The sequence below is a fragment of the Diadema antillarum genome, unplaced genomic scaffold, assembly GCF_040938485.1.
Source record: "Diadema antillarum isolate AM-2024a unplaced genomic scaffold, OU_Dant_1.0 seq00000007_RagTag, whole genome shotgun sequence".
NCBI lineage: Eukaryota > Metazoa > Echinodermata > Echinoidea > Diadematoida > Diadematidae > Diadema > Diadema antillarum.
The window spans coordinates 304467-318860 of NW_027271129.1; the positions used below are offsets into that span (position 1 = coordinate 304467).

Here is a 14394-nt window from a genome sequence, read left to right on the forward strand (position 1 = left end):
TTACACAATGTATGGTCAGTTGCGGTCTGACTTGTCTGTTAAGGAAATAAGTCCAACCTCAATATCTAACCATGTCGTGAATGGTAGCCATCTGGATGAAATGATATTGCGGGATAAGGGAGATATGCTCATATGTACACAAATTGTGTAGGATATTATTAATGGACTATTCAATATTATAATTTACATGAAAATTTAATGTTTTTATTATTCAATAATGTGGAAATCAAATGGAATGTGAATGAAATGCACTTCCTCATTATTCCTTCTAGCAACAGTATTTTGGTTGGTTATAATGTTGTACCATAGCAATTAACATTTATGTCCTGAATCACAATTACTTTGTAAAGAGTAAAAAAGTGTTATGTACTTTTAGTCATATTTTGCACCGAATTATGCAAAGAAAATCATGTGCCAGTCCATTCGGGGATATGGATAATAGAGCAATCCACAAAAGTGATTGCTGGATAACTAAGGTTGGACTTTACAGTGTATGTAATGAGGATAATCCATCGATTATGAAATTTCTGAAAAGACAAGAATCCATGAATATTTCTTTGAGTGTAGTGAAGGAGAGCCATTTTTAGAAACAGGAAGGAATCATAGTATTAGACCCTCTCCAACAACACCTTTCTTGCTTCCAATGTGATTTGGAAGCAGAATAAACAACATTCTCCAAAACAGACTTTTCTGACCCTGGAAAAGACTGTTGTACGTCAACAAACTGTAGGGAAAAAAAAGAAAGTAAAACTAAACATTCATTGTGTACAAATACATACTGAGCATTTGTTGAACCCTTATTTCATTTGATTTTGATTATGCATTAGTTTTGATTAAAATAAAAGTTGTTTATTCGTGCAGAGTTATGCTCAGTGATGGCTATGTAGATGTGAATAAAAAGTGTAATGTCCGTAACATTTCTTTAAAATTACATTTTGAGTAATTAAAAGTTTGAATATCATAATAGAAAGTCAAAAGGTTGATCTATATGTTATTTATAGATCACAACTGTATTTCAGGCATTAAATAAGTTGATTAAATTCCAAGATGATAGAAAAGTCCACAAATTGTTAAAGTAGGGCTCCACACTGACCAAATAGTCCTCAAATTGGCAACTCCTGAAATAAAAGATCTCATGAAAGGGCTATAGTAGCATTGTCCATGTGTATTGATTACCATCCAGTGAAAAGGATAAAGAATATTAATACTTGCATGTGACTCCTGCCACTTAATGAAAGTGGACAAATCTGTAATGTCCGTAACACTTAGAATGTAATGTCCGTAACGCCACAATTATGGCTCTAGGAGGTACATGTGCCATCTATTTCACTAAATTTGATTTTATTTTCTTGAAACATTTCTTTACCTTCCAATTTATTCCTACATTGGTCTAATTATGTGCTTAAACTCACAGACTTTTCAATGATTGTATAGGCATGCAAAAAGTCATGTCCAAAAAATGTAATGTCCGTAACGGCCAACATTTTATGCAGTAAGTGTCATATGGTGTGGTGAAATGGATTGAAATTTTCACTGTTTATGAGTTAGCCTCATATGTGAGTGATTCCATTGTATGAGTTCAGAATGAAAATATTTTGTTATCTTAATGACCTTTTGAAGTTGCAAATTTTGTCTGAAATGTAATGTCCGTAACGCTGGAACTGCCCTTAGTCATAATAAATGAATTTTTAACCAATTTGGTCTCGTTGTTATATCCCTATACACTGTACTTCTGAATCGAAACTAACCGCCATTGGACTATTTCATCGATTTAACTTCCAGGATATTTACACGTTGTTTACTACCAGAATTTCAGTTCGCGCATTCTTTCGTCTGGCCAGCACCTGGGGTCTGGTGCATGCTTCTTTGGAAATTTCCCACAACGGGGGCCGGGGGGGGGTGTCGACCGCATACAATCCGTTCGTGTTTTTCCCCTTATTTTTTTTCCCCTTTGCTGGTAATGAACATTTAGTTTTAACTTAACGAAGGTGAGGTGTATGTATTTTTTCCATCATTCATGGGAAGAGAAGAAGAATGAAAGAGGGAGAAATGAAATCAGACGGGGATGTCGACACGTAGCTCAACAAGCTGTCTTTTACACCAGCATCAGTAATTACATGTATCATTACCATCACTCAGATCATTTGACCCTTTTCGTATCAAAATTAAGGAACACGACCACCATCATCACTCGAGATAACACCTAAGCAAACTAATCACAAAGTACCAACAACCTCTCAGACAACAACACAAACACTACAAAATATCACACAGCACACCGAAGAGGCTGGGATTGAACTTCCTTCGAAATACTACACTACAGCAAATTGGAGAAATCGCCGTTACGAAAATGCATGTGCAGTCAACGAGACACCTGAAAGAATTTTTACATACCGGTACTTCGAAACAAAGGGAACGAATAGAGTGACATTAAACGAAAGAAATCGTACCAAATGAGGTATGAGAAACAGCGGAAATAAAACAATGAGTAGGCCTAGGCACTCGCCGAAGTTTGCAGCACCGAACACCACGCGAAAATTATAAAAGTCAACATGTGGCAACTCGCTATGACGAGATCTTTGAGACAGACATATTTTGTTCTTTGTAATCTTTATCAGTAGACAATAAACAATACAAAACAGAAAATGAATTCGTTGGGACCGGAGAAATTAGTTTGTTACATCGGGTATTATTTTGTTATATCAGGATCTCCTATGCCTATATCGAGTTTCCACGGTACACTGGAAACAAAGTTCGAACGCTTTTTCACATGCACAAAATACATGCAAGAACAATTATCGCAGGAGCAAATGTGTCGTCATCCAGTTCATTCCCAAAATTGATTTTTTTTTTTCAGTCACAATTATCTTAAATTGTTGTGAAAATTGTCCCGAAATGGGAGAGTGCCACAGAACTTCTTTAGAGTTCTGTGGAGAGTGCCCCGTCACCTTCTTCTGAGGGAATAAACCCGACCAGAAGCAGTGCAATTCTATGCAGCGACAGGGCTGTGTAGTTAGTGGAATGAGTTGCCTCCTAATCCGTCTTTTGTTCGCACGAGGCATGATGGCGTGGACATTCTGTTTTGAAATCGGCAAGCCTTAATACCATTGTCTTTGATCAAAGTTACTCTGTACAATGCACTTGAAAGTCTGTGGTGTAGGGGTCATTGAGACACCTTCCTTGCAAGACACAGTGCGATGCGTGAAAAAAAAAGAAAAAGATTACTGCTTGTTCATTAATTTTCTATGCCACCACGCCAATGCGCTGAATACGCATTGTATCACGTTATGTGCACCATCTTGTTGATGAACCCTCTGAATTTGTTTATCAACTCGTTGCTGACCGTAAAAGAGAGGTGGAGATTATAAGTCACGAACTGCCAGCCGCATGACAGAAATGTACCAAGCAAGCAAACAAGCAATCACCAGTGAATGCCGTTTACAAACGCAAAAACTTGAACTGTTAATAGCAAAATCGACTGAAATCGTGTTTAGACTAAGTAAGAAGCTATAGGGCCTACTCGTACATTAATATTGCAGAGATCAGTTACATGATTTCTAACAGAAAGAAAACTCGCCTTTTAAAATGCAAGGTAAAACTCGCTCCACATCACAATAGGGTAACGAATAAGTTCAGATTGTCTTTATTCACTTACTGTTGTCATATCACTACCCTGATTCAATTTTGGCTAGTCCGCAAAAAAAATGACTAAACAAACATAACGACATAGTAATAGTATCGTCCAGCTTGAGTACCAGCAGCACGATTATAAAGATTCTCGAATACTACGTGTACTGAAGCGATGTACATGTTTGTTGATTTACAGATCAGCAGTTGCGATCTTAACAAATTTAATTTGTAGAGGGAGACAAAGTGAAGAAACTCGCATCTGAACCTTCACCCCTCTGAATAATATCTTTCTTTCAATGCAAAAATTGGTTGGGTATATTCAGTTATTGTTTACTATAAAACATAGTCATGTGGGTGTTTTTTTCAGGCTTTTTTATTTTATTTATTGGATTCTAAACATCTTAAAGGACAAGTTCACCTTCATAAACATAAGGATTGAGAAAATGCAACAATATTAGTAGAACACATCAGTGAAAGTTTGAGGAAAATTGGACAATCGATGCAAAAGTTATGAATTTTTAAAATTTTTGTGTTGGAACCGCTGGATGAGGAGACTACTACAGCTTGTGAGTCATATGCGTACAACAGTATAAAGAAAATGTAAAAGAAAATTCAACATATTTTCACTTTTTTCGCATAATAAAAGAGCTCTTGACTTGCCTCTTTCTAAAGGCAGGGGGAATAATATTGCCCATAACATTTGTCGGTAACGAGTCAATGGAATGTGTACTTTTTTCAAAAGATGGAATTTTGTGAAATTCTCTTTATATTTTCCTTATATTGTTGTACGCAAGTTATTCATACACTACCGTAGTCTTCTCATCCAGCGGTTGCTGCACAAAAATTTTAAAAATTCATAACTTTTGAACGGATTGTCTGATTTTCCTCAAACTTTCAATGATATGTTCTACTAATATTGCTACATTCTCTCAATCCTTATGTTTATAAAGGTGAACTTGTCCTTTAACTATTCCAGTTTCTTTTCCCCTGACTGATATCACAAAGTCTGCCACAACAATGTTCGCTAAACAGTTTACGTTCCATACGAAAAAATCATGTCTTTTAAATGAGGAAAAAACGAAAACGAACGAATGTTGATAGCCAAATAACTTCACAGTTCGTAGGTGAAGTTCCTTCAAACTTTCCAAAGTAATACAGTGTACGTAGTTTTGAGCGTGAAATTTTCAGGATTTTGCTGTCTAACCGGGTAGTGGCTGCATCACATACTCGTAGTGAATTTGTCTGGGCATACAAGGCCTTTCATATATTTCTGTGAGTAATAAATGCCTTCCTATACAATTTGTATTTCAGTAAACATTTAAGATACTCAATTAAGCACACAGTAATAAACTGTTCGATATTTCTACTAACGGTCAAAAGAAAGGCTATACAGCTGTAATTAGAATCATGATCTTTGCGATGACAACTCGTGAGCTGGTTCTTCGATCGATATTTCCAGGCTATGTACACGCGGTTTATTCCAGTGCGCGCATTCTTTCGTCTGGCACCTTGGGTCTGGCACCTGGTTTTGTGGAAATTTTCCACAAGGAGGGGAGAAGGGTGGGGTGTCAAGTTTCCCTTAATGCCAGAGACTGCATACACAATCTCTTTGCTTCAGTTACTATTGTGTTTTTCCCCTTTGCTGGCAATGAACGTCTAGATTTAACTTTACGAAGGTTGCTAGCACGTGGTTCTTTTTGTTGTGAGGTATATGGTTTTTTTTTTTTCATCATTCATGGGCCGGAAGGGAAAGAAGTATGTTCAGCAAGCTGTCTTTTACACTCGCATTAGTAATAACTTATCATCACCATCACTCGGATCACTCAGCCTCTGTCTATAAACATTCAGAAACATGACCAACATCATCATCAATCAAAGATTATTCCTCCCATCTATATTTCTTTTCTGAATTATCCTCCATTGCTTGCTTTAATGATTAACAAAAATCGTAACTGTTCGTTACTTTGAAAGTTTGCAATTTCCGAAGTCTCGGTATTCGAAAAAAAATAAAAGCAACAACAAAATTGTGTTGCTGTTTTGAAGATTCGTCAATTCAAAAACGAAGGAAGGTTTGGTTTTATAAATGCTGTTAATCCGAAAACAAAACAAATTTTTGACCACGTTATTCGTTTTCAGATCAACGAACCGTATTTCCCATTTTCAGATTAACGAACCTTGGGAATGTCACAAAATTAATGTTCGGAGTAACAAACCCTAGTACATTTTCAGATTACTATAGTAACAAACATGGAATTTGCGTTTTTCGGATACGGAAGAACATAAGATCAGAATATAAGTACACCTAGTATCATCATACACATGTACCTGACTCTTTTTGGAATAATAACCACCACGCAAAGAAATTAACAATGTCAAACTGAGAAACTGATTTCTTGCCTCAAAATTTTCCCTGATGCCGTCTATATATTTCTTTTCTGAATTACCCTTCCCCCCCCCCCCCCACTGCTCGACTGAAAAACAAACAAACAAAACAAAACATAAAGTTACAGTTCGTTACTTATAAAGTTCGTTATTCCGAAGGCTAAGATTCGGAAGAACGAACCAGCGGAATAAGTACATGACTCTTTCCAGAATACAAACATCACGCAAAAAAATTAACGATATCAAACTGAGAATTTCACTTACTTGTTTTTCTTGCCTCAAGATTTTCACTCCCTTCTGTATTTATTTTCTGAATTACCCCCCCCCCCCAATCCCCTAATCATCCGAATCGACTGAAAAAAATAAAATAAACATAGTTACAGTCATTCCAAAGGCTCGTAAATCCCAATTGACGAAGGGGGAAAAAAAAGTTTTGTTTTTTGAAGAATCGTCGACTCGAAAACGAAACGGGGGTCGATATTTTCAACGTTGTTAAACTCAAAAGATAAATGAATAAATAAATAAATAGATAGATAGATAAATTAATTAATTAATTAATTAATTAATTAATTTTCGTGCCGGATAAAGAGTTTTCAGACTAAGGCACCTTCGGAATAATCCCACACACTGTTAGTTAGTTAGTTAAAAGTTGATGCCTATTTATAGGTGGTCAAAACGTACGTTTGAAATGAGAAAGTGGGAGAATTTGCAGACATTTAAAACATCCGACATTAAAGTTTTAGCACTATAAAGAGCCGAAAGTTACCGTTATTCATTTCCGATTGTAAAAGCAATCAATGCAACATTTACTTGTATTTTAGCACCTTATGGAGCCGAATATTACCGTTAATCAGTTTCAAATGTAAAAGCAAACTACCGACATTCATTTTAGCATTTTTAGGGAGCTGAATGTTATCCTTATTCATTTCCGAACGTGAAAGCAAACATCCGCTATCTATTTTAGCATCTAACTGAGCCGATTGATACCGTTAATCATTTCCAAATGTAAAAGCAACAATCTCATATTATTTTAGCATCGTACGGAGCAGAATATTACTGGTATTCATTTCCAAATTTAAAAGCAAACATCCGACATTTCATTATCATACGGAGCCGAATGTTATTTGCTGCTGTCCACTTCCGAAAGTGAAATGAATCATCTGAAAATATCATTTTAGCATCGTACGGAGCCGAATAGTAGGGCCTACTGTTGTTCATTTTTAACGTTATTCAGATATCATACATTTACTTTCCCACCAAACGCAGCTGAATGTTACTGTTATTCATTTCGAAATGTAAGAGCAAATATCCAACATTTATTTTAGCATCGTATGGAGCAGAATGTTACTTCTATTCACTTCCGAACGTAAAAGCAATCATCTGACATTTATTTCAGCATCTTCCGGGGCCGAATGTCATTGCTATTTACTTTCGAAAGTAAAAGCAAACATCCGACATTCATTTAATCATAGTACGGAATTGAATATTATTGTTACTCATTTCCGAACGTCAAAGGGATCATTCGACATTTATTTTAGCATCTTCCGGAGCTGAATGCTATTGATATTTACTTCCGAACATTAAAGCAAACATCCGGCATTTATTTCACCATCACGCGGAGTTAAATATTATTGGTATTCATTTCCAAACGTCAAAGGGATCATTCAACATTTACTTTAGCATCTTCCAGAGCTGAATGTTATCGCTAATTTACTTTCGAACGTTAAAGTAAACATCCGGCATTTGTAGCATCTTCCGGAGCTGAATGTTATTGCTATTTACTTTCAAACATAAAAGCAAACATCAGACAGTTATTTTATCATCGTACAGAGTTGAATATAATAATATAATCATTTCCGAACGTCAAAGCAAACATCAAACATCAATTTTAATGAATCAATGTTACTGTTATTCATTTCGAAATTTAAAAAGCAGACATCCGACAATTATTTTAGCATCGTATGGAGCAGAATATTACTGCTATTCGCTTCCGAACGTAAAAGCAATCATGTGATAGTTATTTTAGCATCTTCTGGAGCCGAATGTTGCTATTTACTTTCGAAAGTAAAAGCAAACATGCGGCGTTTATTTTATCATCGTACGGAGTTGAATATTATTGTTAATCATTTCCGAAAGTCAAAGCAAACATTCGACATTTATTTCAGCATCTTCCGGAGCCAAATTTTATCCTTATGCATTTCCGATCGCAAAATCAAATATCTGACATCAATTTTAGCACCGTATGGAGCTGAATCTTACCGTTATTAATTTCCAAAAGTATGAACAAACATCCGACGTTTATTTTAGTATCATACGAATATTACCATTATTCATTTCCAAAATTAAAATGAAACATCTGACATTAATTTTAGCATCTTGCGGAGCCGATTGTTGCTGCTGTTCATTCCCAAAAGTAAAGGCAAACATCTGACTTTTTCCTACGGGAGAAAAAGGACGACTTCATAATACACTGTATTCAGTTCTTAGTCACTTGACAGATAAAAAAAGATCTCACCTCATGCATGCAAAATTTTACATGTACGGAGCTGCCTAATTAAGGCATACATTCGCGTATGAGTGTAGACCTACATGTGTTTTCATGAAACCCTCTTCGATCGCTACTTTCAAAGTGTTCCCCATTCAGTGAGATCACACCCCATAATTACGTTTTCTTTTCACCATCTTATAGCCAAACGAAACGCAAATCAACTCATAACCAATGTTGAGACAAAGGAAAGCGTCGGGACACGTCGCTCATCGTCGGGCTATCACGAGCATCATTTGTAATCAGGAGAGGTGCGTCCGGACACGTCGCTCGCTATTCATTTTGAGCACTGGCCGTGACCATTCAGAAATCTTGCTACATCTCAAGCGCCATGTCCCGAAACGTCGGCACTAAATTAAAACGAACACTTGCGTGAGCGGAGGTCACGCAACATAGAAATAATCAACAGCTTCTTTTGAGGGTGTCGGCAAGTGTCAGCAAGCGTCGGCAAGCGTCGCGGTATCATCAAAATGATGGCGCGTGATGCTTTGACCGACGCTTAGCGACGGAGTAAAAACATACTGCGACGCACTTCATTGTTCTCGCAATAAGTCTCCGTCGCTGAGTGTCGCTCTCCGTCGCTCGCAGTCCCTAGTTTACCAGGTGCGCCTTAACTGATTATCTGACCATTAATCAAAAAAGTCATTTTCACCAAAATTGCAGATACAAGGTCTTGTCACCCCAGCGACCATACATATACATATACATATGAGTGTATCAAGCTCACCCCCACCTCCGCTATTGGAAAAAGGGATCGATGTTGGGTTGACAAGGTGGCTCTAGGAGACAGGGTTTATTTTCGGAGGATCTATTAACTCCCTGCTTAACCAACCTGGAGCTAGAGGACACACCACTGATGCCACATCCAATAATCAGTTAATTCAAACAGTCAAAATGGGACACAATCTAACGTGGTAATTTACAGTAGGAAATGGATGCACATGGATTTTTAGATAATTGCACAAGTATTTACCATAAGCCTTGCCTAAGGGCTTGACTTTTGGGCATTTAAAGTTACAAAGTGGCAGTTCCGTGTACTCGCTTCATGCTGTCGGCCAGAAACATTGTAATTATACAATTCCAGTACAGCAGTACATGGATCATATACTTACACACAAAGTATGTGGTTTCACTGAATACAGATTGCGTCGCAATGATTGTTAGTTATTTCGCCTCCTACACCTGTACATATAACTGTACCCCCTACGACTTACTCTACAAAGGAAGGTAATGTTAGCTGTGGAAGATGAAGTTACCAAGGTAATGGGATTGTTACTAGTGGCCACTTGGCTATTCCTCTCGGTGATGCGTCATCGCTGGGCAGCTCCCTCGCCTGTCTCCAAGGCTCGAGGTGGCGGGACAGCTGTCTCCATCCTTTCCTCTCACCACTGGGATGCCCGGTGTCGTTGCTGGGATTTGAATGGCCGATAGTTTGGCCGAGAGTGCAGGGATCAAGGGTTGGCGTCAGTGCATGCCTTCTGGTGGAGTCCAGCTCAGCCTGGTTCCCTCCATCGAGGGAGGGGCACAATTGATGCATGGGTGTCAGACGGTATCAAACGCAGGACAAAAGTTCTCAGCTTGTGATCTCCTACTGATAGTGATTAATCGGGGCTGGATGGATGGTGGAAAAGGATCTTTCAGTGGTACACTAGTATAACTGACTGAAAAGTGAGAGGACCCCTCTTTCTTTTCCCAGGGTTGCAAAGTTTTCAAACAGAGCGACACTGGGTGTGGTGGTTCCTCTACCCAACTGAGATAAACTGGGCTGGTTAGAGTCAAGTCCCCCCTGTGTATGATACTGGGAAATAGCTGCTGGAATTAGCAAATTCTGATTTCCTCACCCTTTGGAGCTTGATAAAATAAAAATAAAAAATTTAAAAAAAGCTTTGTATTTCTATGAGTTTTCTATGCAATATGCTAATATTTTGTTATATGCTATATATTTGATATACAATATTATGTTGTTGTTGTTGTTTGGTCTGCCAATGGAGGGCGAATTTCTGTATTCATTTTAACAAGGAATAAAGTACCCTGTATCCTTGTATCGTGATTTTCTAATTTCTTCTTGGTTCTTGCAGTGTCAGGTGGTATTCTCCCAGCCTGTGATTGGTTACTTAATCTCACTGGTCCAATTTAACTTTTGATTGACAGCCAGACTGCCTGCTGGTTATTTTCAACTCACCCTCTGCCCAATATTTCTGACATCTGTCCTTTAATCTTGCACCCAAATAGAATACTTTTGCTTGTCCTGTCACATAAACCCTTAGTCTCGCACCTTCCGTCCTCCACTATGTCCACAAACCATCCCTTGATACATATGACATAAATACCAATCTCGACCTTTGGCGGCCCTATCTCCAAATTTCCTTCCTCCATTTTTAGTATATTTTCCCTTATTCTTTGTATTGTCCAGCTTTCCTGACATCAGCAACTTTCAAGGACACTTTTTTTTAAAGTGATAACAAAATTTAAATCAACAGTTGAACAAAACTCCCACCCCAGTGTCAGCATATTTCTTTGCAGGGCTCCATATATATTGTTTTAAATCTGGAAATACTCCGAGTAAACTTGGGCAGGGATCAAATTGAAGGGGCCATGGGGCAGTTTTTACACCTCAGTGTTTGTTTGTTTTTTTTAAACTGCATACTAAGTTGTCAAACTTTCTAAATTTTACAGTGTACTTGAAAGGTATTTTTACCAGTGTGATGGAATAAGCAAATGGACACCACGCCCCCATAGAAGCCCTTAAAGCTGCCCCCCTCCCCCAAGTTTGCAATGTTCTCAGAAAGAATGCATGGAAGGTAAACTTGCGCTACTTGGGTCAGTGCGAGATCCCCCCTCCTCCTCCCCCCCCCCCCCCCCCGACCTCTTGTTCTTGATTACTTGAATACATCCGCACGCACACACACACACACACACACAAAAAAAAAAAAATCTTTCAAATGTACAGTACATTGTACATCATCTGTCAATCACTGCTTAAGTACGGACAAGATTTACAAAAAGACATTAGAATGAAATTTCCCCAAGACTGAGCATAACTCGCATGTTTTTTATGTTACTGGTGTGATTAACGAAAGACATTGTAGAGAAACATGCAAGTTATTTCATTTCATATCAGAGACAAAATTATTTACCAAAATTTCCAGTCTTTCATGTATTCCTTTGAAAATGATAATTCATTTCCTGAAGGACCTTGTAGTCTAGATTTAAGGTCAAAGCTTGATCATCATTAATGCCCTATATTGCAACATTCTCACAATTGTAGTTTTTCTAGTTTACCTGGTGTGCCTCTCTCTGTGTTATTCTAGACGATGCTACTGAAATCCAGCTCAAAGAATTTTACTCAGAATCTGTTTACTGCTTTGAGAGATTATTTTAAAGTACATGTTTTGCGATATCACCACAGGACAATGCAGGTGCATATGTGTTAATGTTGAAGCATGCTACCAATATTGAAATCAATATGTGTGTGATAAAACTGACAGGAAACCATTGAATATGAAGTTCATATTATTTATCCAGTCAAACAGGATAAATAATCAACCATGAATTCATGGAGCACCTCAAAACATTTCTGTCTGAAATGAATGCTAATTTGAGCTGCAGGTAATAATCAGCTCTCTTGAATTTTGAAGATGCCAAAGCATATGTTAAATCAATCACTGGCCGTTAAGTACGTGACATAATTTGCACCAAGTTCATGAGAAAGAGTTATCCTTGTGTCAATATTCAAATTATTTAAAATTCTTTTATACATTTGTATTAATGATATCACTTAACCTGTTAGTTCACTTTTAAAATGCACTTTGTATATGTCATTTTAATATGAAATTCTTGTAGATTTGTGATAAAGTAAAAGATTATTTTCTCAAATTCAATTAAAGGGTGAACCATTGCATCAGGAGGGGTCATGAGGAAGATGTTGGAAGGCGTACAACTCATTATGTATTCATGGACCGCTCACTGGTACATACAAAGCCGGATGATGTACCCAAAGACAAGGTAAGGGTACTAACTGTGAATGTGTGGAATGCAATTCAAACTTGACCACTGTCATCCTTGTAGCCCACCTGAGCCAAGGCTCAATTCAGGCTGTGGTCACAACCCCACCCCCCCCCCACCCCCATCAGCCTACTCACTGGCTGGGGGGCGAGCTTTTAGCCAATTTCAACTGGTTACCGACTGACGGCCGTCCGGGCACCAACTTTGTTTTGAGTATTGCTTTTTTGCTGCTGCAGTTTTACTGCAGAGTTAAAATTTCAGCTGCGCCAGCACACTTTTCACTAGGTGCCCAAAGTAGACTCAGTACCGGGTGACAACCTAATAGAGCAGTCACCGGTGAGCAATTTATGAAAAAAATAATAAGAACAAAAATTACAAATACAAAAAAAAAAAAAAAAAAATGACCAAGGGACAAGGGGGAAGATGAGGCAGGGGAAGGGACACAGGCAAGGAAGCCCCCGCAATGGTCTTCCCCTGAGAAAAGAAACGAGCAGCTGCAGCTTCTACCTGACACAGGTAACCCACGCAGAAGGGGACTCGGCTAGCAACTTGTTGGACAGGGACAGCAAATTTGGGGGCAAATGAGATGGAAACTTAAAGCTTGGGTTGAGGGGGGGGGGTTGGATATAGTACTGTATGCACCATATATCTTGTTTTTGCAAATTTCGTGATTCGGGTGCCATTCGCGAATTAAGCGACACACAAAATATTAACTCAATCTGACATGCACTCATACACTTTTGTGTTACATGTACTTTATTACTGTACCCTATTACCGTGAATTTTATTCCACTTGTGAATTAATTTGGAAGTCCTGATTCACAAAAGATAAGACTCGCTGAATATATGGCATTTATATTTTATGGTTTGGATTTTTTTATTATCTTTTGAATAAAGATGTAATCAGTGAAAAGAAATAGGGATAATGGAAATATAGAAATAGATAGGATGTAGATAATACAGTAAAAGTAAAGTAACAAAGATATTGAGAAAATTCTAACCCAGGAGAGATGAAAGAATTTTTTTTTTTTTTGTTATGGTTTCTACTTCCTTTTTATTTGATTTCCTATTTTCCACTTGTTATTTATCTTTGATTTAAAATCTTTGAAGGTTTCTGTGGATGAAGAATGTTTAGTAGTAGAAGGCTTCATGGTACACCACCTATTCCAGAGAGAGACATACACAAAGAAAAATATGCGGTGTCTTCTACTACTAAAGTAGCTTTGGATTCACAACTAAAGTGGACAGTTTGTAATCTAATTGTTCAATTTTTATCTATAAGGCAAATAAAACTCATATTTTGTGAAGAATAAGGTACATGTGTAGAAGGAAAGTCATTTGTTTATTCGCATGATACTATCGGGTTTCCTTTACGTCACACAGTATACAAATACAATGCAGGTATTCATCACAAAGTCCTACAATCTACGGGTGTATGGTTTCACAGTTTATCATCATGTAAGTGCTGGGCTTGTAGATCTTGCTGCATATCATAGTCATTGAAGGGGAATCAGCTTGTCCTCATTGCCAGGTCAGATGCGAAGCAAAGGCATTGTTTTTGGCCAAAAGGCAGTCAGATATATACCCACATTGCTCTTGAGAACTTTCCTGCAGAGACCAGCGGGATACCGCAGATGCCTCTGCAATCACTAGCCAGACAATTTCTAGAAATCAGTCTATGGACAGTGGGAGATCATCCAGTAATTGGTGGGTCATCATTCAGTCACTGCTGTGACGCCGTGCAAAGAAGATCCCCCAATTTCGCCTTAAGTTATTTTTATTTCCCCCACCCAAGTTTTGACCTAAATTCAACAGCTGACCAGCGGGAAATT

The 14394-nt window shown here is 37.9% G+C and overlaps 1 protein-coding gene across 3 annotated transcripts in view; it reads left to right on the top strand.

Annotated features, from left to right (window-relative positions):
- LOC139724954 (alpha-N-acetylgalactosaminide alpha-2,6-sialyltransferase 2-like) overlaps positions 1 to 14394 on the top strand; it is a 188861-nt gene that overhangs the window by 140836 nt on the left and 33631 nt on the right. For all 3 annotated transcript variants that reach the window (XM_071636072.1, XM_071636070.1, XM_071636071.1), the window contains one exon: positions 12445 to 12562. In XM_071636072.1, coding sequence (XP_071492173.1) covers positions 12445 to 12562 — 118 coding nt within the window. The remainder of the gene's footprint in view (positions 1 to 12444; positions 12563 to 14394) is intronic.